Below are 23,439 nucleotides of genomic sequence, written 5' to 3' on the forward strand. Positions count from 1 at the left end.
ACAAGCAATTGATCTTACTTTCCTGTTGATTCACAGAAAATAAACTCTAGAGCACTGGGGCCTTCATCTTCCCACATTATGTGTCTGGGGGTACAGCCAACTTCTCCTACTTGTTATCCACCAGTCTTTGAGAAGAGTTATTTGCATGCAGCTAAGCCATCTCACCAAGAAAAAAGTGCCTGACCAAATGTAAAATAGATAGCTAGTGAGAAGCAGCCACATAGCACAGGAAGATCAGCTCGGTGTTTTGTGACCACCTTGAGGGGTGGGATAGGGAGGATGGGAGGGAGATGCAAGAGGGAAGGAATATGGGAATATATGTATATGTATAAGTGATTCACTTTGTTATACAGCAGAAACTAACACACCATTGTAAAGCAATTATACTCCAATAAAGATGTTAAATAAATAAAACAAAACACTTCCAAATTGAAAAAAGAAAAAGAAAAAAGTGCCTGGATTTGTAGTGTTAGACATTTTCCATGGTGTAAACACTCCCACCATGGCCAATTTCAGCTACCAATGTGAAGTCACTGAGCGCAAAGTTGCTAAGAGATGAGCATATCAGTCTTTCTTAGCAGACTCTAGCACAATTCTTCCAAAAGAGGCATCTTTTCTCCTTACCATGGCTGATCATTACTCTGATCTCTTGCTGCTTGCTGAGGGATACTGCTCTTAAATTTATCCCTGCCCTCTCTAGACTCTCTGGTCTTTTGCCTTCTCTTACCTCTTATTCTTCTTTATCTTATGTATTTTGGGGGCAGGAGGAAGCAAACAAACAACCTTCCACTAAATTCTTAGAATGGCCTACCCTCCATCCCTCATTGCCTCTCTGACTTATTTCCTTCTCTTCCCCTTTGCTTGCTTATTCTGCCACACCAACCTCCTTGCAGTTTTGAAATGTGCTAGGCACATTCCTTCACATTCCTTTTGTACTGGCTCTTCTATCTGCCTGGAATGTGCTTCCTTTCAAGACTTGCAAGGCTCACTCCCTCATGTCTTTCCAGTCTTTGTCCAATCACCACCACCTCACTGAGGCAACCCCTGATTATTCTATTTAAAATACCTTTCACAAACAAAACAAATGAACAAACATAACAAAACAGAAACAGAGTTATAGATACAGAGAACAAACTGATGGTTGCCAGGTGGGAGGGGGATGGGGAGGAAAGAAATAGGTAAGGGAGATTAAGAGATTACAAACTCTTAAAAAGAGATTACAGGGCTTCCTTGGTGGTGCAGTGGTTAAGAATCTGCCTGCCAATGCAGGAGACACGGGTTCAAGCCCTGGTCAGGGAAGATCCCGCATGCCTCGAAGCAACTAAGCCCACATGCCATAACTACTGAGCCTGTGCTCTAGAGTCGGAGCTCCACAGCGAGAGAAGCCACAGCAATGAGAAGCCCGTGGGCACCACAACGAAGAGTAGCCCCTGCTTGCCCGAAGACCCAATGCAGCCAAAAATAAATAAATGTATAAAAAACTACATCTTCGTTGATATGTATGCATTTAATACCTTATTCCATAGCGTGCATCAAATTTTCAAAAAAAAAAAGGATTACAAACTTCCAGTTGCGAAATAAATGAGTCATGGGGATGAAATGTATAGTGTGAGCAATATAGCCAATAAGTAAGTAATATCTTTGTATGTTGACATATCATAACTAGATTTATCATAGTGGTCAGTTTAAAATGTTTAGAAATATCCAGTCACTGTGTCATGTAACAGGAACTAACATAGTGTTGTAGGTCAATTGTACTTCACAAACAAACAAACATAAAAAAAGAGATCAGATATGTGGTTGCAAGAGGCAGGTGGAAGTGGAAGGGAATTGGATGAAGGTGGTCAAAAAAGGTACAAACTTCCAGTTGTAAGATACATAAGTAGTAGGGATGTAATGTACAACATAATAACTAGAATTAACACTGTTGTGTGTTATATATGGAAGGTGTTAAGAGAGTAAACCCTAAGAGTTCTCATCACAAGGAAGAAAATATTTTTCTATTTCTTTCATTTTGTATCTGTGTGAGATGATGGATGTTCACCAAACTTATTGTGATAATCATTTCATGATGTATGTAAGTCAAACTTATACAGAGCTGTATGTCAATTATATCTCAATAAAACAGAGGGCAAAAATTAAATAAGTAAACGAAATACCCTTCACCTGCCTATACTCCCAATCAACCTTACCATAGCACTTTTCATGTGCTAATTTACCATATCATTTATATTCTGTTTGGTGTCTAATGTATCTCACCCTATATTAGAATATAAGCTTCATCAGATTAGGGACTTTTGTATAATTTGTTCATATATAAATATATAGAATAGTGCCTGGCATGTAGTAGATACTCAATAAATACTTTGAATTAATAAATAATTCTACTTTCCCTTCTGATTATTGTCCCATTTTACTTGCCCTTGATGCTGTAGTTCTTTAATGGCTAATTAAATTTATGAATGAATGAATCAATCAATCAATCAACCAATCAATCAGTGCTTAAGTAACTTATCTTCCACAGACTTATAAATTTAGCAATGCAGCTGGAATTTTAGATCCAGATCTTTAGTCTTAGATGATTTCTACTTTTTCATACTATCCCTTATGCATATGTATAATTCCATGATGTCATCTATTATAGAATTTTGATACATATTTATAGATATTTAAAAGTATCCGTCCTTTTCCTTCATTTCCTCCCCCATGTACTTTCAACCACATACTTTCTTGTAAATAGGATTCCCTTCTTGTAAATCAGTTATAAAGCTATAATCTTCACATCTTTTCAATTCAGTCATTATTTTTGCTAACTCAAACACATACCCAGCCCTTGGGGCATAAAGGATCTCAGGATCAAGCTTCCTCTGGTAGTATATAGTGAGTCACACCTGTGTATGAAACATGGTGAAACTAGCTCACTGACTGACCTTTTCCTGTATTTTCCTCCTCAACAGAACTAGAAGAGGTGTTAATAGGGAATACTTGACAACATTTGAAAGTCAATCATAAAGCTTGGAGGATAGGGAAAGGCATCACTTACCTTAGGCAACTTTTCAGAGTATTTACTTGATGCTTCTTTAGCGCCTTTTTTTTTTTTGTACCTCTCTTCCACTTGCCTTCCACCATAAGTTGATTCCAACTGGCTTCTCACCATAAATTGTCTCTCACCCTTTCTCACCGGTCCTAACATAGCAATGTCCCTTGTTCCTATAGAGTCTTTCTCTCCACACCCATTTCTCATCTTCCTCTTGTAGTGCCATTTTTCTCAGTATTAGGTGCTTGGGAAGCAATCTGACTAAACTACATTTTACATTTTCACTGAAAATGTCTTCGATATTGAGATATAAATTAATAATCTTATGATTACTCTTTAGTGTCCATACTACATATTGAATTCATATTGTATATGAGTTTTTTATTTAGCATTTTTACTTAAGCACTATCATGTTATTCAAACTCACTATAAATGACATTTTTTCATAGCTAAATAATACTTTATGTGGATTATCATAATTTGACTTACCATTCAACTACTATAGGACTTTTTGAATGTTTCCAGTGTTTTGCTATTACAAATAATGTCATAGAGAGAATCTTTGTAGATATGGTAGGAAACTGCACTTAATCTAATCTTACTGAGGGATGTTGAAGAATGGGACTAACCATGTATAACTATCCCCTTTCTTATTACACTAAATATAGCATTCTGTAGAATAATCTTAGAGTTCTTACAATTAAGTGCATAGAAAGCTTCCTTATTCTTTTTAGAAGCGTTCCATTATGTGGACATACCATTTAATAGTCTCCTATTGATGGATATTGATTTATGCCCAATTCTTTGCAAGTATAAACAATACCTACAGGTAATAATCTACATCTGTCAGTTCATTCAGAAACAGCTATATCTGTAGGATAAATCCCAGAAGTTGAATTGGTGGATCAAAGGATAAACGAATCTGTAATTTTGATGGATATTGCCAAATTGTACTACAGAGGGATGGTATTACTTTGCACTTTCACCAATAATATATGGAACTGTCTATTTCCCTAGAACGTTGCCAGTTGAATGTGTTATTCCACTACCATCTTGCTGTCTTAAATGACTTGTAACAGATTCAGTACCCTTCCCCTGCCCTTGCCAGTTATGTGTGAGATATTTTCCTTAAATTGTTTTTTGCTTTAATTTTGTTTCTTACTGTACAATAATTTTATACAGATAAACCAGTCAATCTTTTTCCTTTGATTTCTTTTTTTTTTTTTTTGGCTGCGTGCAGGGATTGAAGCTGGGGCCTTGTCAGTGAGAGCTCAGAGTTCTAACCACTGGACTGCCAGGGAATTCCCACATTTATTTTTGAGGCTTAAAATTTCTTTCCCATCCAGAGATTTCATAGATACTAAATTGTTTTTTCTTCTAGATTTTTAAATGTCTTTTTAAAATAAATAAATAAATTTATTTATTTATTTTTGGTTGCATTGGGTCTTCGTTGCTGTGCGTGGGCTTCTCACTGTGGTGGCTTCTCTTTTTATGGCACATGGACTCTAGGCTTGTGGGCTTCAGTAGTTGTGGCTTGCGGGCCTTAGAGCACAGGCTCAGTAGTTGTGGAGCACAAGATCTGTTGCTCCGCAGCATGTGGGATCTTCCAGGACCAGGGTTTGAACCCGTGTCCCATGCATTGGCAGGCGGATTCTTAACCACTACGCCACCAGGGAAGCCCTTTAATGTCTTGATTATTTAAATTTTTTTTAAATTTTCAATTCTGATCTATTTGGACCTGATTTTGATCCAACGGTATTTTGTAATAGTGACAGCATGTAACATTTATTGAATACTTATTAAATATAAACCTTCCTAGCAGTAGAGTAAGTGAATTTCAAAGGTTGTTTCCCCTATTAATAATAGCACATATTCCAAGGGCACACATGAGATTGTTTTTTTTCTTAACCGAATGATAAACTTTTTCTTTTTTTAACAAGTGGAAATTTCATTGTAAAATGTTACTTAACTCATATTGGTTTTTTATTTGTATTTGAATTAAAGCTAAGTAGTAATATTAATGCTAAGACCAAATGAAGTTTAAGTATTTCACCTCAGACGTTCAATGTTGGTAGAAGAAATAACCTTGAGACTTTGTACATGGCTAACTGCACTTCATATTATATTATTGTTCATATCACTTTTTTTTATTGTTACAGGCCATATCCATACCCAGTAGTCATGTTTTTCTCCACCTGTCATCTTTCCTTGTGTTAGAGAATGATTTTGTTTGATAACCATGTGGTTGTAAGAGCCTGTGAAATTAAAACTCATCAGCAAATATCAGTAAAATGTCCTTTTCAGCCTGACTTAATCCTGGCACTTGAACAGTTTTGAAATACCACAGAGTCTGGATTAAAAACAAAATTATCTTATCTATGCCATCTGTTTTCATTCATGAAGTCCTGTGACACAGCAGACATATTTAGATGTTTTCTGGTCTATTCAGATTTCCTTTAATATATTTAATTTATGACATTTGGTATCCTGTTCATTAACTAAAATAACATGAGAGCAAAAACTCCCTTTAGAAGAAGGACATTTCTGTTGCTGCACCTGCCAAATTATGCTTGTAGCTAAGATGAGATGATATATTTGTGAGAGAGTTTTCCCATTTTCTGAAACATCAAGGTTAAATCAAAATATTTCAAAATTTACAGCTTATACATTCACCCTTACTTCCTCTACTTAATGACCCCCAAAAGGAGAGCCAATTTAGAAGTTTTATCTTTTTAGAATCTGAATTGTTTTTCATATTAGATTGAGCAAAGCAGAATTAAAGAATTATTTGCCTTGTTTCTTGAGTTTCTTCAAAATTTACCTGATATCTGAAATCTGTTGGACACTTACAAAAAGCTGTGGCAACATTTTTTTATGATAGAAAGAGCAAGACAAGAAATACTATTGGGAAATATTAGAGAGAAATATAGAATTGGAAAAGGATGGCTTTTGGTTAGGGTTTGAGGGAATTGTAGACAAGATTTTACTTTTGAAGGATTCAGCTTCTGTTTATCTAGAATTAAAATCCATGAAACCTTAAAAGATTTACCCAAAATGTTCTTGATTACCAGGATAGAAAGTAGACAAAGAAAAGATCTGTAATGAAAATGAACCCCAAGTCATACCATTATGTCCTAATCTGATCTTCAGAAGTACACCCACCAAGGAGATAATGTGTTATATGGGGCAAGTGGACTGACTCTTCAGCCTAAGGGCCTCAAGTCTTCCTACGAGTAAAAGCTCAAAAACCCCAAGTAGAAAAATATCCAGTTGAAAAATTAAAAGTAAGCCTTTCTGGAAAAGACTATTTTCTCAATAATTTCTAGCTAAGAATCAAAGCATGATTACATATTATTGCAGAGCCAGGATGAATCAAGGGTAAAAAAATTCCCCCAGCCCAGTGTTTTCAGATAAGAAATTTCAGTTAAGATGCACAGTGTAATTTAAGTATTATCATTTACCATTTGAATCATCCTGATGTTCTTCAGGTTGATCCTCAGATTTGTGGAATTCATTTTCTATGTATTAGCACCTATAAAAATCAGAAGGACTCACTGTTGTAAAAATAAACACAATTTGGAAAGTAAGACATGGTTCAATAAAGGAGGATAGTCAAGTGGGCTCAACATCAAGAGTATAACACCTTAGATTTTTAAAACTTAATTTTGAAATATGTGAATGGGGAAATCTTTTCTCATTAAAATCTGGAAGATGTAGCAGCTGAAACATCCTTCTTATAAAAAGTTCTTTCAGAACTGATTGAAAAGTAGATTCCATTAAATTTGGAGAAACCTAAATCAGAGCATTGGTTTTAAAACAATTGCATTTTAATATTTTTTTCTTTTTGCCCTGAATATCAATTTATTAGTCCAGTAATTTGTTTTCCAATACCTCTTATATATGTATATCATTTCACACAAGTGAAACGCTGTTGGATAAATTTTTTAAAGTGGGAATTGACACATATTTTTAAAATTTTTATTGGAGTATAGTTGCCTTACAATATTGTGTTAGTTTCTACTGTACAACAAAGTGAATCAGCTATACGTATACATGTATACCCTCTTTTTTGGATTTCCTTCCCATTTAGGTCACACAGAGCATTGAGTAGAGTTCCCTGTGCTATACAGTAGGTTCTCATTAGTTATCTGTGCATTTTAATCTTAACTATATTTTACTTTACATGTGTAATTCACAATACAGAATAATTGAGGGGAATAGAATTGTTAGGTCTTGGTTTTGTTGGTTTAAAAATTTTAGAGCTTCTAAGATTCCTAATTCTGCTTCCTAAATCATATTTTGAGGTGAACATTGCATTTCTTTTTTTTTTAACATCTTTATTGGAGTATAATTACTTTACAATGATGTGTTAGTTTCTGCTTTATAACAAAGTGAATCAGTTATACATACACATATATCCCCATATCTCTTTCTTCTTGTGTCTCCTTCCCTTCCACCCTCCCTATCCCACCCCTCTAGATGGTCACAAAGCACAGAGCTGATCTCCCTGTGCTATGTGGCTTCTTCCCACTAGCTATCTGTTTTACGTTTGGTAGTGTATATAGATCATTGCATTTCTAAAACTTCAACTGACACTAATGATAGGTACATGATGTAAGAAACCATCACACTGGATAAGTGAAGACCTGGTTTTGGCAAAGTTTAAAGGAGAGACCTTTAGGGGAGCGCCATATCTAGTGTGATGGAAAAAGTGCTTAAAATTCACCTTCTCACAGGTAACAAATAAAAAGCTACAAAAAATAACTACCTGAAGGGTCTGGGGAGTGACCAAAGACAGGCTGATTTTGTAGCGGAGTCAGAATTTGGAAGACGAGACAGGTGCTAGGTCTAATTTTAAGGCTTTAGCCTAGGGACTTCCCTGATGGTGCAGTGGTTAAGAATCTGCCTGCCAGTGCAGGGAACACGGGTTCAAGCCCTGGTCTGGGAAGATCCCACATGCCGTGGAGCAACTAAGCCCATGCACCACAACTACTGAGCCTCCGCTCTAGAGCCCACGAGCCACAACTACTGAATCCCATGCACCTAGAGCCCATGCTCTGCAACAAGAGAAGCCACCGCAAAGAGAAGCCCACACACCGCAATGAAGAGTAGACCCCACTTGCCGCAACTAGAGAAAGCCCACGGACAGCACACGAAGACCCAATGTGGCCAAAAAAAAAAAAGGGGGCTTTGGCCTAAGTACACAATGTGGTGCAAGAATGCTGAAGCTTCTCTAGATAACTCGGGTTTGTGTCCTAAGGAACCAGAGGACAGTGTCTGGGGCAGCCATCACTCCCAGAAAATGATAGAATAGGGTGGGATTTCAGGAAAGGAGAAACCTGGAAAAAGTGAGATCTGTTTCATGTGTAAACTTTGCCCAAGTCTCTGGCTTACTCGTGAACCAAAGTGATTCACAGGGCAGACACAAAGCACCTTGCAGCTAAATAAAAAGAGCTAAACTGAAATGTGACCTCCCATTCACCTTAATTGAGACAGACTCTGAAGTTTGACTCTACTTAAGTTAACTGCCCTATAAAACAAAAACATTAATGCCAGAACAGAATCTAGAGTCTTCAAAACAAAGGAATCACAATGTCCAGAATACAATCTAAAATTACTCATCAAATGAAGAACCAGGAAAACATGATCCACTTTCAAGGGGAAAGCCCAACCCTCCAAGTGACTCAGATGTTGGAATTATCAGGCAAGGACTTAAGACAGCTACTATAAATTTGCTCAGTGAGGTTAAGAAAAAGGAAAAGAAAATATCAGAAGATAAATAGAAAACATGAAAAAGAACTAATTGGAAATATTAGAATTGAAAAGTAAAATATCTGAAAAAAATTCACTGAATGGGCTTAAAAACATAATGAGATGACAGAGGAAAGAGTTAATGAACTTGAAGACAGACCATTAGGAATTATCCAATTTGAAGAAACGATGGAAAGAAATGAACAGTCTCAGGAAACTGTGGGACGATATCAAAAGGTCTAAACTATGTGTACTTGGAGTTCCAGAAGAAGAGGCAAGAAGGAGAGATGGCCATTTAAAAGAAGAACATCTGTATAATGGAATATTATCCAGTGCAAAAAGAAAGGAGCTACCAAGCCATGAAAAGACATGGAGAAACTTTAAATGCCTATTATTAAGTGAAAAGGCTATGATTCCAACTATATGACATTCTGGAAAAGACAAAACTCTCTGGAGACAGTAAGAAGATCAGTCGTTGCCAGGGTTGGGGGTGGGGAGGGATGAGTAGCTGGAGCACAGAGGATTTTTAGGACAGTGAGATGTATAATGATGGGTACATGTCATTATACCTTTGCCCTAACCCATAGAATGTACAACATCAAGAATGATCAGTAATGTGTATACAGGTCTATGAAAATACTGTGGAATAAGCCCAGGAAAGATGCATAGTGTTCCAATGGGTCCTTCTGTAAGTAAAAACAATCAGAGTGCAGGCTTTAAATGCTCAAAGTGTGATGGGAAACTTTATAAAGTAACAGTCAATAGAAAGTTAAGAATCAGTCTTAGAGATTTATTCAATGCCAGTTCTTGCCATCATGTTTTTTCTGTTTTGTTTTGTTTTTGTTTTTTTGGCTGCACTGTGCAATTTGAGGGATCTCAGTTCCCCGACCAGGGATTGAACCCGGGCCACTGGCAGTGAAAGCCCAAAATCCTAACCATTAGGTCACCAGGGAACTCCCTTCTTGCCATCATTTTGAAATTGATAAACTGGGCATAGTTCAGAAAGCAACCTGATGCCTTTATGGGAGATGGAGCCACATTAGTGCTCTGCGTGGGTTCACCACTGCAGGAGAACGTTATGTTTTCTCTTAAAGGCAAAATGCTTGTAGTTTTGCCTCTTTACTTTGTATTTACTTTTAAAGTTGCACTTGTTCACCTACCAGTGTATACAAAATCCTATATTTGGGATGTTTTTTCTATAATAAAATGTTATCATTTAAAAAAAAAAGAATGAACTATAATGTAAACTATGAACTTTGGGTGGTTATGATGGTCAATGTGGTTCATCACTTGTAAAAAATGTACCACTCTGGTGAGCAGTATTCATAATGGGGGAAGATATGTATGGAGGTGGGAAGGGGGATATGGGAAATCTCTGTACCTTCCCCTCAATTTTGCTATGAACCTAAAACTGCTCTAAAGTTATATATATATATTATATATATAATATATATATATATATATAATATATATATTATATACAAAATTCTAGAAATCCTATAACTGCCATTTATTATTGGTTGGTATACAATAAGTATGTTTAACCTGAATTAAAGGTCTTTGTTATCTAATATCAATACACATACCGCAGACTTTTCAAGGCATTGTAAAGTGTTCTACTTGGGCAACATTAAATTTCTGTTGTATTTGTGAAGATGCTTACGTTTTTCCTTTAACAAAAAGCAGATTTATTTATTTTCAATATAAAAACTTTCTATTGAATTTTCTTTGAAACAACTGGTAGTAAGATTATGATGCAAAAGCACAGAAGGGTGGAGAAAATAGTCTTGCCCTTTATCTTATATATAATATGTCATATTTGTCTTAGCCCCAGGATAAGGCAATAAGTCATATATTTGGGAAAAAATAGGAGACAATTTTGCTTAACATATTTATTATGTGATTACAGTGTTGCATCAAATGCCAATTTAATGCTGTTTTTTTAAAATGTTCTGCTCCAGTTAGTTAAAAGGCTTCCTTCCCTTCCTTTCTAGTCATTAGATAAAATCGTATATGTATATATGATTGCAAGTTCTGACAATTCCTTTGGCTTTGGCCATGGAGAAAGCAGTCTTGTGATTCAAGCTCTAAATCAGTTTAAGGTGTTTCCTTATTCCACTACCAGCCTGGGGATGAACAGAATCATCCATTTTAGGCACACTGCCTCCCTCCCTTCCCCTCCTTTTCCCAGATGAAATCTATTTTTAGTGTTTTTATCATTTTAGGCATTTCATAAGGCAGAGGTGTACATGTAGGATTTCTGGAGTTATGTATTATCACTTAGAAGTGGAGAAGTGCCACACTATATGCAGGAAATGGCCTCCACAGTCCAAAGATAAAACGTTCAGATTAAAGGGAAATTAGGAAAGAGAAAAAATATATTGCAGTTTATTCAGCAGGTCTCTCAGTTTCCTTCTCCAAATTAGGATCTACAGATTTATTCACAAGATAATAGGCTGTTTTTTTAAATTTTTTTAAAAAGTAGTAGTAGTTATTGTTATTCAATTAGAAGTGGTAACAAATCTGAAAATATTTAAGAGCATACTGTTTCCCATCCCTTCACACAACAATACCATACCCTAGAGAAGACTCTAGTTTTCTGATTTTAGTTCTCTGGTTTCTGCTATAATTTTAGGTAAAATGTTTTTTTCTCTCTCCCAGTTTATTCATTCTAGACACTACTTATCGATTCCCCAATTTGATTAAGAACAGTTTCACTCATATGTATTATAACTCTCTGCCCTTTTGTAATGTAGACATTTATTATTTCAATTTTTTGATTGATTACTTTTTACACTTTAGACGATATCTCTAAATTTCTCCTCTGCATCCCCATTCCACAGAATCTCTTCAAGCTCCTCTTTATAACCTAAAGATACATGAGTGCACCTACCCCTTTCTCTACCTTTTATTCTTCCCTTCCATATTTTACCTTATGTCAGCCACAGCTTCTACTTTTACATTGTCAGAATTACTAACATTTATTTCTGTCTTGCAACTATAATCATTGTTGAACACAGAATGACTCTACACTTTGAAAACCAACACTTACCTTATAGGACTATGCTAATATTGTTCAATGCTGGTCTGAGTAGTGTATTAGATAGGTTTCATGTCCTTCTCTAACTGATTCAATATAATATCACCTTGGCCAGTGTAAGGAGAGTGTTTCTAAGCATCAACATCAGTTAAAATAGTTTTACACTCTATGTATTATTTAAATTCATGCCATACTGTAGTTTCTTTTATATTTAGACCATGGTTCACTTGTACATTTACAAATTATTTTCCTGCAGTTTCTAATTGCCATTTTTCTTTCATTTCATTATTTGCTTTTATATCTCCTTCCCCTTATCCATACACACACATGCGCACGCGCGCACACACACACACCTTTAAATTGTAACTTTAATTCTATTGAGTTCTTTCTTTTCTGGAGACCTCTCTCCTGGAGTCTTTAGTTTTCCGATTCCAATCAGTTTTTACAGTTTCTTTATTTGGGCCTGTCATTCTCTTTAATGCTGCAGACTCTTCACATACTACAGATCCTTGTTTTTCTATTCATACTTAAGAAAAAAGGAAGAGTAGCTGGTTGAGGTTTCCTTTGTTTTAACAGCTCTTTTCCAGCCATTTTTCTCTCCTGAGTAGCAGTTCTGCAAGGAAACTTTTGGTGGAGCTGGGCTGGGACTCACTTTAGAGTGTGCTGATGGGAAGCTAGCTTTCAGGCTACAGGCCCCCAGGTCTCAGAATGACTTTATGCCACCTGTTACATTTGCCCAACTATAAATAGTGGATTAATCCCCCTTTGGTAGCCTCACTTCTCAGTCATAACTTCTGACTCCAGAGTCAGAACCCTCTCCCTTTGCAGTTCCTTACATCATTTGCTAGGCTCTGACTTCTCTGTACATTTCATTGGTCAACTTGCCTCTATCTGCTCCCCAGATATTTATTGAAAGCTCTCATTTGTTGGTGGCCACCAACACCCCTAATCCTGTTGCCTCACATTCTTTACTTCCTTTTCTGTTATGGTTATGCCTTCATTATACTTTTATGTTTTTATTTCAATGGGATCTCAGGAGCAATGGGAGATAAACACATATTTCTGCTATCTTGAATCTCTCCAAGTTGGTTTTAGAAAAGCTATCAATTCAGTTTCCGCTCTAAACTCTAGGAAATATTAGATTGTTTCTACTCTATAGTTTTCTCTGTTTATTTAGTATCTCCTCATATAGACTGAAAACACTGCAAGAGCTGTAGTTGTGCATTCTGTTTCATCCATTTCTTCTATAGAGCCAAAGATTCAATTGTAAGGAGTTTCAAAATTTCAGATGTAAGTGCCAATGTTTAAAGTAGACCCCTTTTCTCTAGTTTTTCTATTCATTTTTACCCTCTCTTCTCTTTCTTTACCTCTGCTTGCCTTGGTCTCTGTTTCCCAACTAATCATCTTTCTTCTAGCACTGCTTCTTCACTATGTCCTTTTCCCAATCCCCTCAATCTATAGAGTTAAGGCATCTCTTTCCTCTGGGCCCTACCCTCCTTTACTCCTCATGTTCACTATTATACGACCTATTTGCAGACATTTCAGTGTACCACCCATGTTTCTCCTTTATATCTTTGCTACATATTTAGGTCTCCCAGGAATACTCTGAATAGTTTTACAACTCAGCAGTTTCCAACTCATGGCCAACCTTGCTTCATCCTACTCTCATTCCCTCCTCTCCCCATATTATTTTGAAATAAATTCCAGACATCACATTAGTTCTTTCACAAACATTTCAGTGTGTATCTCAATACGGGTGCTTTTAAAAATGTAACCACAAAACCATTAGCACACCTAAAATTACTTAATATCATTACCTATCATTACATATTCAAATTTCTAATGTTTCATAATTGTGATTAATGCTTTTTAGTTTGTTTAATTGAATTAGGATCCAAATAAGGTCTAAAAATTCCTGTTGGTTGATGACTCTTTTTAAGTCTCTTTTCATCTCTTTTTATCTGTAAGCTCCCTTCCTTTTTTCCCATCCCTCTTTTTTCCTTTTTACTGCAATTTAATTGTTGAAGAAACTGGATTATGTGTCTTGTAGATTTCCCACATCTGGATCTCACTGATTACATCCTTGCAGTGGCCTTTGATATGTCCCATAGAGTTTATCCTTTAAATCCTGGGATTTTATGGTGTTATTCTACTATTTGACATAATTCCTAACATTTCACATTTAATCTTCATATGATTTCACATCTCCTAAAACTACTTTTTATAAGAAGTTATGTGTTTAACTTAATCTGATCCAGTTGCTTGCAGTCTTATAATTAGAACACCAGTTAAATGGTAGTTTCGCTGAGGGACTAGGTGCTTAGGCTGGTGAAAATGAAACTTACTTTTTGCAAGAAGGCCCCTTTGGGGAATTGCCATAGACCTTAAATTGTAGTTAAATAAAAGTTTACATTAAAATGAGAATAGCTTTATATTTTCAAATTTTAACCCTTAATAAATCAATGAATGAAAACAGGCTTACTGAAGGTGGAATCAGAGCCTCATATATGTGGACAGCTCCAAGTAAACCATCTTCAGCTACTCCATAGCATAACTAGGACAAATGATGTAATCTGGGATAGGTACTGAAATCCTCCAACAGACTCACCCTCACCCAGCCCCATGGCTGGGGAAATTAGGTCTTTCTCAGTCACTGGTTGGGGAGTAAATATCATGAGTTTTAGTACTTCTTGTCCATATGTCAGAAAATATGGGACCTAAACAGGAGGAACTATGCTAGAAGAAGTTCACAACCTTTCTAGCATGCTGATGTCTGAAATGGTATGAATGGGAGAGCTGTCATTTTGTCTTAAGGGCTGCAGTTCTTTCATGGCTTCTTTTTTTTTTTTTTCTTTTTTTTTTTGCGGTACGCGGGCCTCTCACTGCTGTGGCCTCTCCCGCCATGGAGCACAGGCTCCGGACGTGCAGGCCCAGCGGCCACGGCCCACGGGCCCAGCCGCTCCGCGGCATGTGGAATCCTCCCAGACCGGAGCACGAACCCGGGCTCCCTGCATCGGCAGGCGGACTCTCAACCACTGTGCCACCAGGGAAGCTCCTCACGGCTTCTTTGACTTCTGGCTATTTTCGTGCCACAGCTGTCATTGAGAAGTCCATTCTTGGCCTTGGCTAGTGATTTTTCTTGGGTGATATACAGTTTTGTACATAGCATTATTTTTTTAATGAATTAAGGGTTTTCTTCCTGTATGTTTGTTTGTTTGTTTTCCCAGAGGTAAATTTAGAAAGATTAGAACTTTTACAGTGGAATGTCAGGCTAAAAATTTCTTTTTATGATGTATTGTTCTAATTTTCTCTCTGGTTTTAGGAGCTGGGAATCCAAAGTGCAAAATTGCAATTGTTATGGGAAAAAGTAACAATAACTCTGTAACCAGGTAATAAAACAATAGTGATTGAGAAATCTATGAGGAATAAGAGTAGGTCTTTCTCTGTATCCACTTAATTTACTTAAAACGCACCATTTGGGCTCACAAATCATAATAATATAAAATATATTATGACATTAAATGTCACATGTTTGTATTTCACAATTATTTTGCTAAAAGATATATTTAGAAAACATTTTAGGGAGTGTCACTGTACATTCTTCACTGTGGAATTTCCTGTATTAAAAGTGTTGCTGAATCCTCAAAGCTGTTTGGATCAGATTACAAGATATATAAAATTTTTCAAAACTGTTTGTAAGTTAGACATTTAGATCCAAGGCAATAGTCTTGAAATGTTTAATGTATTGAATATCAGTTGCCAGTTACCACTTTGAGCAATGAGAAGCCTCAGTTAAATAACTTTCACATCTTTTAAAATCATCATTGTTCCAGATCACAGCCTGCATCTGAATGTACTTAATGTATGTTTTTTACACAGTTCCCATTCCAAACATCATTGCTTACATAATTACATGATAACAACAATGAAAAGATGACAGCTGAGACTCTGCCTAACATCTGTTTTATTTTTCCACTTAGCACACTTTTCCTAACATCTGTTTTTCTTTTGACCAGACACAAACAACACAGCATGATTCTTGTTCCCATCAACACACCTGGAGTAGAAGTAATAAGGCCCTTGTCTGTTTTTGGCTACCTGGGTAAGTACTCAATCAACCTGTCCGTGTATTTGCAAGCAGGAAGACTAGAATATGCAGTAACACTGAAGGGACTAGATAGCATTTTTTAAAAAATATTTATTTATTTATTTGGCTGCATCAGGTCTTAGTTGTGGCACACAGGATCTTCATTGCGGCATGTGGGATCTTTCATTGTAGCGGGCAGTCTCTCTAGTCATGGTGCACAGGCTCTAGAGAGCACGGGCTTAGTAGTTGTGGCACGTGGGCTTAGTTGCCCCGCAGCATGTGGGATCTTAGTTCCCTGACCAGGGATCAAACCCACGTCCCTTGCATTGGAAGGTGGATTCTTAACCACTGGACCACCAGGGAAGTCCCCAGATAGTATTTTAATGCACAAGATGGGTTCTTAGAAATTTTTTGACGCTTAATAAAAAGACGAGTGGAGTTCAGAATAGAACAAATAAAAAGAGAGGTGATGCAGCATTCTACCACGTTTTGTCTGCTTTGGGGAAAGGGCAGACTGGTATTCAAGGAATAACGACTCTGTCTGCCAGTCTTCTCTTCATCATCCAGGAGAATAGATTAATGAAATACACCTGGAAAATTAAATCTAGGTAACCCATAGTAACATTCATTTTTGTTTTCAAGTTTAGCTTTCTTAGTCAATCAACCTCAAGAGCTATTAATAAGCAATGGGTTTTGACTGATTTGAATGCAAATTTTTTCCTTCCTTCTGTCCTTGGGTGGAATTTCTAAGAAGCAAGGATACTTTTGCTCAGGCTCATGTTCACTGTTTCCTTGCCAATCAGGTTGCTCACCCAGCAAGTATTGGTTGAGTGCTGAGCACGGTTCCAGGTATTTAGAATACATTAGTGAACACAGTAGACCAAGATCTCTGCCCTTGTGGAGCTTACATGCCGGGGGAAGGAGACAGAGAATAAATACAAACATGTAAATAAGGAGTTATATAGCTGTCAGCCGGTGATAAATGTTATGAAAAAGTTTACTGAACTTCAGGTTTGTGGTGACCCTAGCTTTCTGTTTATTGTTGAAAGTGACTAATGAAAATATTCAAGTAGTAGATATAAGACTTGCAGTTTTATGGAACATTTGGCATCATCACTTTCTATAGGCTGCAGCTGGAGAATGCACCCACAGGTTAAGCGTGTTGGCAAACATGAAAAGATGCTCAACAACACTGATTATTAGAGAAATGCAAATCAAAACTACAATGAGGTATCACCTCACACTGGTCAGAATGGCCACCATCAAAATATCTACAAACGGTAAATGCTGGAGAGGGTGTGGAGCAAAGGGAGCCCCTCCTGCACTGTCGGTGGGAATGTAAACTGGTACAGCCACTATGGAGAACAGTATGGAGGTTGCTTAAAAATCTAAAACTACAACTACCATGTGACACAGCAATCCCACTCCTGGTCATATACTCTGAGAAAACCATAATTCAAAAAGACACATGCACCCCAGTGTTCATTGCAGCACTATTTACAATAGCCAGGACATGGAAGCAGCCTAAATGTCCATCAACAGATGAATGGATAAAAAAGATGTGGTACATATATACAATGGAATATTACTCAGCCATTAAAAGGAATGAAATTGGGTCATTTGTAGAGATGTGGATGGACCTAGAGAGTGTCATACAGAGTGAAGTAAGTCAGAAAAACAAATATTGTATATTAATGCGTATATGTGGAATCTAGAAAAATGGTATAGATGATCTTATTTGCAAAGCAGAAATGGAGACACAGACATAGAGAACAAATGTATGGATACCAAGGGAGGGGAGAGGGGGGAGGAATTGGGAGATTGGGATTGACACATATATACTATTGATACTCTGTATAAAATAGACAACTAATGAGAACATATTGTATAGCCCAGGGAACTCTGCTTAATGCACGTGGTAACCTAAGTGGCAAGGAAATCCAAAAAAGAGGGGATATGTGTAGCTGATTAATTTTGCTGTACACTAGAAATGAATATAACATTGTAAAGCAACTATACTCCAATAAAAATTAACTTTAAAAAAAAGGATTGAATTATAAAGAAAAGAAACGTGTGTTGGCAGCATGGGGATGAACAAGCTCACTGGAGCAAACTGTGCGTGGGAAGTTGTTGGGTTGCAGAGCAAAAGCCTGAAAGACCACCAAAATGAGTTTATAATGTTTGTTGGCTACAAATACCCTCCACTGTAGAGCCTATGTTTGAAATTTCAGTATGATAATTTCACCAGCATCTCTCCAACTCGCTGTGCCAAGGCCAAAAGAAACAGTGTGGACATAATTGATTATTAATGTCTCTTCTGACTGGGAAAGGGTGTGGAGTTAGCATGAGATTATCTGCAGAATTTGGCAGGGAGGAGGGATGATGTAAAGACAAAATGTGAATGTGTTCCCAATCTCAGTCACATGCCAGCATTTTCAAGAGGCAAACACACAGTGAACAAGCCTAGACTGGGAGCAAACATACCTGAAGGCCCAGCCTCAGCTTTGTCTCTAAATGCTGAACCTGCTCTGTCCCTTCAAGCAGGTTCTTCACATCATCAGGCATTGGTTTCCACAATGGTCAAATCAGAAATTTAAATTACATTATTCACTTTCAATTCTTGAACCAGTGGAACTTTTTTTTTCCAAGTAAAATTTTCTTTGGAAGCCCGTATATAAAAATTTTCAAAGAAGAAGCAATAACAAAACAATAATAAAATAGTTTGATCGGAGCTGTGGAGCCGTCTTCCTTTTTCATAGCTCTACAACTTCAGAGAATGAGTTCAGAAACCTCTTGATGAAATGATATCTAAAATCTCTTAAAATTTCTAAAACAGTTGATAAGTTTTCTGAGCTACACAGTGCTGGGGGTTCAGGGCTCTGGTCTACCTAGGAATGTATGACATATAAGGCCTTTAAATTCCACTATCTTTGAATAACTATATTTCAGTAGATTAATTATCTGTGACTGTTTTTTGGTCAATTCATTTTGCTTTTTAAAATTTTATTCTCTATTTTATAGATAATTTCCATGGAGGACATTTTGAGATCCATTTTAATCAAGTGCGAGTTCCTGCCACCAATTTAATACTAGGTGAGATAAGTTTGGAAAAATGATTCTCTATTATTTTGTTTTAAAATATTTTCAGGTCTAAATCTGGAAAAGATACGAAGTATACCATAATTTAGATACTTTCCCCTCTTATTTACTCCATTTGTAAAGGACATTTTTTTCCTTTCATGGGTTTTCTTACATGGAATAATAAGGTTTTATTTAAGTATTTGATGTGGTAGCACATCAGTTGAAAACACAGCTAAATACAAAAATTATACAATTCAGAGCAACAGACTTTTTCCTAAAACGTGATCTTCAAGCCTCTACTTGTTTTACTGAAACCTCAGGACTTTATGAATTCAAGTCATATACACATTAGAAGCATAAATAACTTTGTGAACACTGTATACCTGGAATGACTCCATCCTCTTGCCTGTTGGAATCCTACTCAACCTTCAGGGAACACCTCTGATGCCACCTCTTTCAGGAAGGTTCTTGTGTTCCTCATCTCATCCACTCAAAAAGCCCCTGATCCTGCCAGGCCCTAAGGTTACCATGATGAAAAAACAGCGTCTCCCTCCTTTGCCTTTCTTGTCCCTCTCCATATCCCTTATCCCTAGCATCCTTGCCCATCTTCTAGGTTCTAAACTCAGGTCTGTGTCTTATCTACCTTTGTAACCATTGCAGCTCTAACAAAACAACTTATGCAGAGTAGGTACTCAGAAGACATTCTTAAATTTGATCCAAGTTTTTGATGATGGTGGTTTAAAATACATAGAAATCAAAGTTCCATAAAGGTATAGTGAACCTTATTACAGAGCTGACTTTTTTCCTACTGGAATGCCATTTTTATTGAGGGCAGCTCATAAGTTTCTCAGGATTTGTGTAAATAACAAAAGAAATAGGCTGTGGCCATGTTATCCTTTCTTTCTCACAGGTGAAGGTAGGGGATTTGAAATTGCCCAAGGCCGCCTTGGACCTGGCAGAATCCACCACTGTATGAGAACAATAGGTTTGGCTGAACGTGCTTTGCAGATCATGTGTGAACGGGCAAAACAAAGGGTGGCCTTTAAGAAGAAACTGTATTCACATGTAAGGATAATTACTTATTTGAATTTATTGTAGCCCAATGCATTACACTAACCTTGAACTGAAACAGCATTACTTGGGTCAGCAAGAGATTTCCTCTGAATAAACAAGGAGAAAATATGTTTTCCACAAAACATATTTATGTCTGAATTTAAATATAGTCTGACCAGAGGTAGTTATCTTTGTGAAAGATTAAATAACTCTTTAAGTGCTTCAACACCTCAGCACACAGAGTGTGGACAATTCCTTCAACTTTCCCAGACTCTCGTTCTCTAGAGAACCTCGTACAGTAGCCCTCTCTGTGGACATGAGAGGGCTGTTGTAAGGAGCAAGGAAGCCTTGTCCTTTGACTTTCTGGAAGGAATTAGAACAGATAAGTGGAGAGAAAATATAGGAAATATAGGAAAATATCCTAAAACTCAGTGAAATAAGAGAGATATAAAAGTGGAATGGACTGCTTTAAAAAGAAGTGAGCTTCCTGACAATGGAGAAATGCGAGTAGAAATGGGATCAGCATTTGGTGGGATGTTCAAGATATTTTGAATTCTCATCTCTTAATTATGTACTACTGAGTCTGTTGTATACAAAGTACAGTAAACAATATAGTTACATCCTTACATCCGGGCACTATAATCCAAATTAGACAATATTGATCAAGAGAAAAAGAGACAGTACTTCCCTGTTAGAGCAGTGGTTAAGAATCTGCATGCCAATGCAGGGGACACAGGTTTGAACCCTGGTCCGGGAAGATCCCACATGCCATGGAGCAACTAAGCCTGTGCGCCACAACTACTGAGCCTGCATTCTAGAGCCCACGAGCCACAGCTACTGAGCCTGTGAGCCACAACTACTGAAGCCTGCATACCTAGAGCCTGTGCTCTAAAACAAGAAAAGCCACTGCAATGAGAAGCCTGTGCGCTACAATGAAGAGTAGCTCCCGCTCGCCGGAACTAGAGAAAAACCCACACACAGCAACAAAGACCCAAAGCAGCCAAAAATAAATAAATAAATAAATTTATTTAAAAAAAAAAAGAGGAAAAGACGCTATCATTTCAGACTTCCTTGCTTACAAGAAATGTTGAAGAGAGCTTTTAAGCTGAAATAGAAAACTTAGAAATGAGATATCCAAATCATCTCCCCAAAAGCCCTTCTAAATTTTAAGGAAGCAAGAAAAATTATTATTAAATATTTAATACTTATGATTGCTAACATGTAGTGTTAGGTCAAACTTGTAGTAATAAAATTGTATTCTAGAGAACCTCGCTAGACATGTTTGCTGGACATGTATATTTTAGTACATTTTATAAGATTATCACAAATGTACTTTACAACCCCTTGTAAAGTACATTTGTGACAGTCATAAAAATTTTGCAGTATATTTTTTACCTTGAATTCCTATAGGCCATGTTTGCTTTTTTTTGAAACATTATTCAGCATATCTATGATTTAGTTGTAACATTGTTCTTATGGAAAAATGACAGCCTGCTTTATGGCACATACCTAGGAATAATTTGTGGAAGAACCCCTTTAGTTAACTTTGAGAGCAAGGGTTCAGCTGTTAGATGGGCACTGTTGGAAGAAGTAAGAAGATGTGAATGTTTGAGGCCATGGATACAACTCCACAATGTTGCTGGAGTAGGAGCTAAAGAATTGCTCATGGCATCAACTGTCACTTCTTACACTTTTCTCTTTTCAAGATTGCCTAGGAGGAGCTTCAAAATGGCAGAAGAGTAAGACATGGAGATCACCTTCCTCCCCACAAATACATCAGAAATACATCTACATGTGGAACAACCCCTAGAGAATACCTACTAAATGCTGGCAGAAGACCTCAGACCTCCCAAAAGGCCAAAAACTCCCCACGTACCTGGGTAGGGCAAAAGAAAAAAGAAAAAACAGAGACAAAAGAATAGGGACGAGACCTGCACCAGTGGGAGGGAGCTGTGAAGGAGGAAAGGTTTCCACACACTAGGAAGGCCCTTCACGGGCGGAGACTGCAGGTGGCGCGGCGGGGGAAAGCTTCGGAGCTGCAGAGGAGAGCGCAGCAACAGGGGTGCGGAGGGCAAAGCGGAGAGATTACCGCACAGAGGATCAGTGCCGACCAGCACTCACCAGCCCTAGAGGCTTGTCTGCTCACCCACCAGGGCGGGTGGGGGCTGGGAGCTGAGGCTCGGGCTTCGGAGGTCAGGTCCTGGGGAGAGGACTGGGGTTGACTGCGTGAACACAGCCTGAAGGGGCTAGTGTGCCACAGCTAGCCAGGAGGGAGTCCAGTAAAAAGTCTGGAGCTGCCGAAGAGGCAAGAGACTTTTTCTTGCCTCTTTGTTTGGCAGTGCACGAGGAGAGGAGATTAAGAGCGCCGACTAAATGAGCTCCAGAAAGGTGTGCGTCAGCGCAGACACCAGGGATGGGCATGAGACGCTAAGGCTGCTGCTGCAGCCACCAAGAAGCTTGTGAGCAAGCACAGGTCACTATCCACACCTCCCCTCCCAGGAGCCTGTGCAGCCTGCCACTGCCAGGGTCCCGTGATCCAGGGACAACATCCCAGGAGAACACATGGTGCATCTCAGGCTGTTGCAGCGTCACACCAGTCTCTGCCGCCGCAGGCTCACCCTGCATTCTGTACCCCTCCCTCCCCCGGCCTGAGTGAGCCAGAGCTCCCTAATAAGCTGTGCCTTTAACCCCATCCTGTCTGAGTGAAGAACAGAAGCCCTCAGGTGACCTACATGCAGAGGCGGGGCCAAATACAAAGCTGAACCCGAGGAGCTGTGCAAACAAAGAAGAGAAAGGGAAATCTCTCCCAGCAGCCTCAAGAGCAGTGGATTAAATCTCCACAATCAACTTGATGTACCCTATATCTCTGGAATACCTGAATAGACAACGAATCATCCCAAAATTGAGGTAGTGGACTTTGGGAGCAATGATATATACTTTTTTTCCTTTTTCTGTTTTTGGGAGTGTGTATATATATGTTTCTGTGTGTGATTTTGTCTGTATAGCTTTGCTTTTACCATTTGTCCTAGGGTTCTATCTGTCCGGGTTGTTTTTTGTTTGTTTGTTTGTTTTTTTCTGTATAGTTTTTAGTGCTTGTTATCATTGGTGGATTTGTTTTTTGGTTAGGTTGCTCTCTTCTTTCTTTTTTTTTAATAACTTAAAATTTTTTTTATTTTCAATAATTTTTTATTTTATTAATTTTATTTTTTAATTTATTTTTCTTTCTTCCTTTCCTTTTTTCTCCCTTTTATTCTGAGCCATGTGGATGACAGGATCTTGGTGCTCCAGCCGGGAGACAGGCCTGTGTCTATGAGGTAGGAGAGTCGAGTTCAGGACATTGGTCCACCAGAGAACTCCCAGCTCCATGTCATATCATATGGCAAAAATCTC

At 37.7% G+C, this 23,439-nt stretch overlaps 1 protein-coding gene across 6 annotated transcripts in view; it reads left to right on the top strand.

Annotated features, from left to right (window-relative positions):
* The window catches only part of ACAD11 (acyl-CoA dehydrogenase family member 11), a 108,773-nt gene that overhangs the window by 69,452 nt on the left and 15,882 nt on the right, over nt 1-23,439 (top strand). For 3 of the 6 annotated variants that reach the window (XM_081235426.1, XM_081235427.1, XM_081235424.1), the window contains 5 exons: nt 15,151-15,217; nt 15,845-15,930; nt 18,937-19,008; nt 19,907-20,061; nt 23,322-23,363. In XM_081235426.1, coding sequence (XP_081091552.1) covers nt 15,151-15,217; nt 15,845-15,930; nt 18,937-19,008; nt 19,907-20,061; nt 23,322-23,363 — 422 coding nt within the window. Of the gene's footprint in view, nt 1-15,150; nt 15,218-15,844; nt 15,931-18,936; nt 19,009-19,906; nt 20,062-21,755; nt 23,413-23,439 lie in introns of those variants that run through there. The other 3 variants (XM_081235429.1, XM_081235428.1, XM_081235425.1) reach the window with 3 other exon arrangements.

The sequence above is a fragment of the Mesoplodon bidens genome (genome assembly GCF_964165515.1).
Source record: "Mesoplodon bidens genome assembly, chromosome: 5".
NCBI classification, from domain to species: domain Eukaryota; kingdom Metazoa; phylum Chordata; class Mammalia; order Artiodactyla; family Ziphiidae; genus Mesoplodon; species Mesoplodon bidens.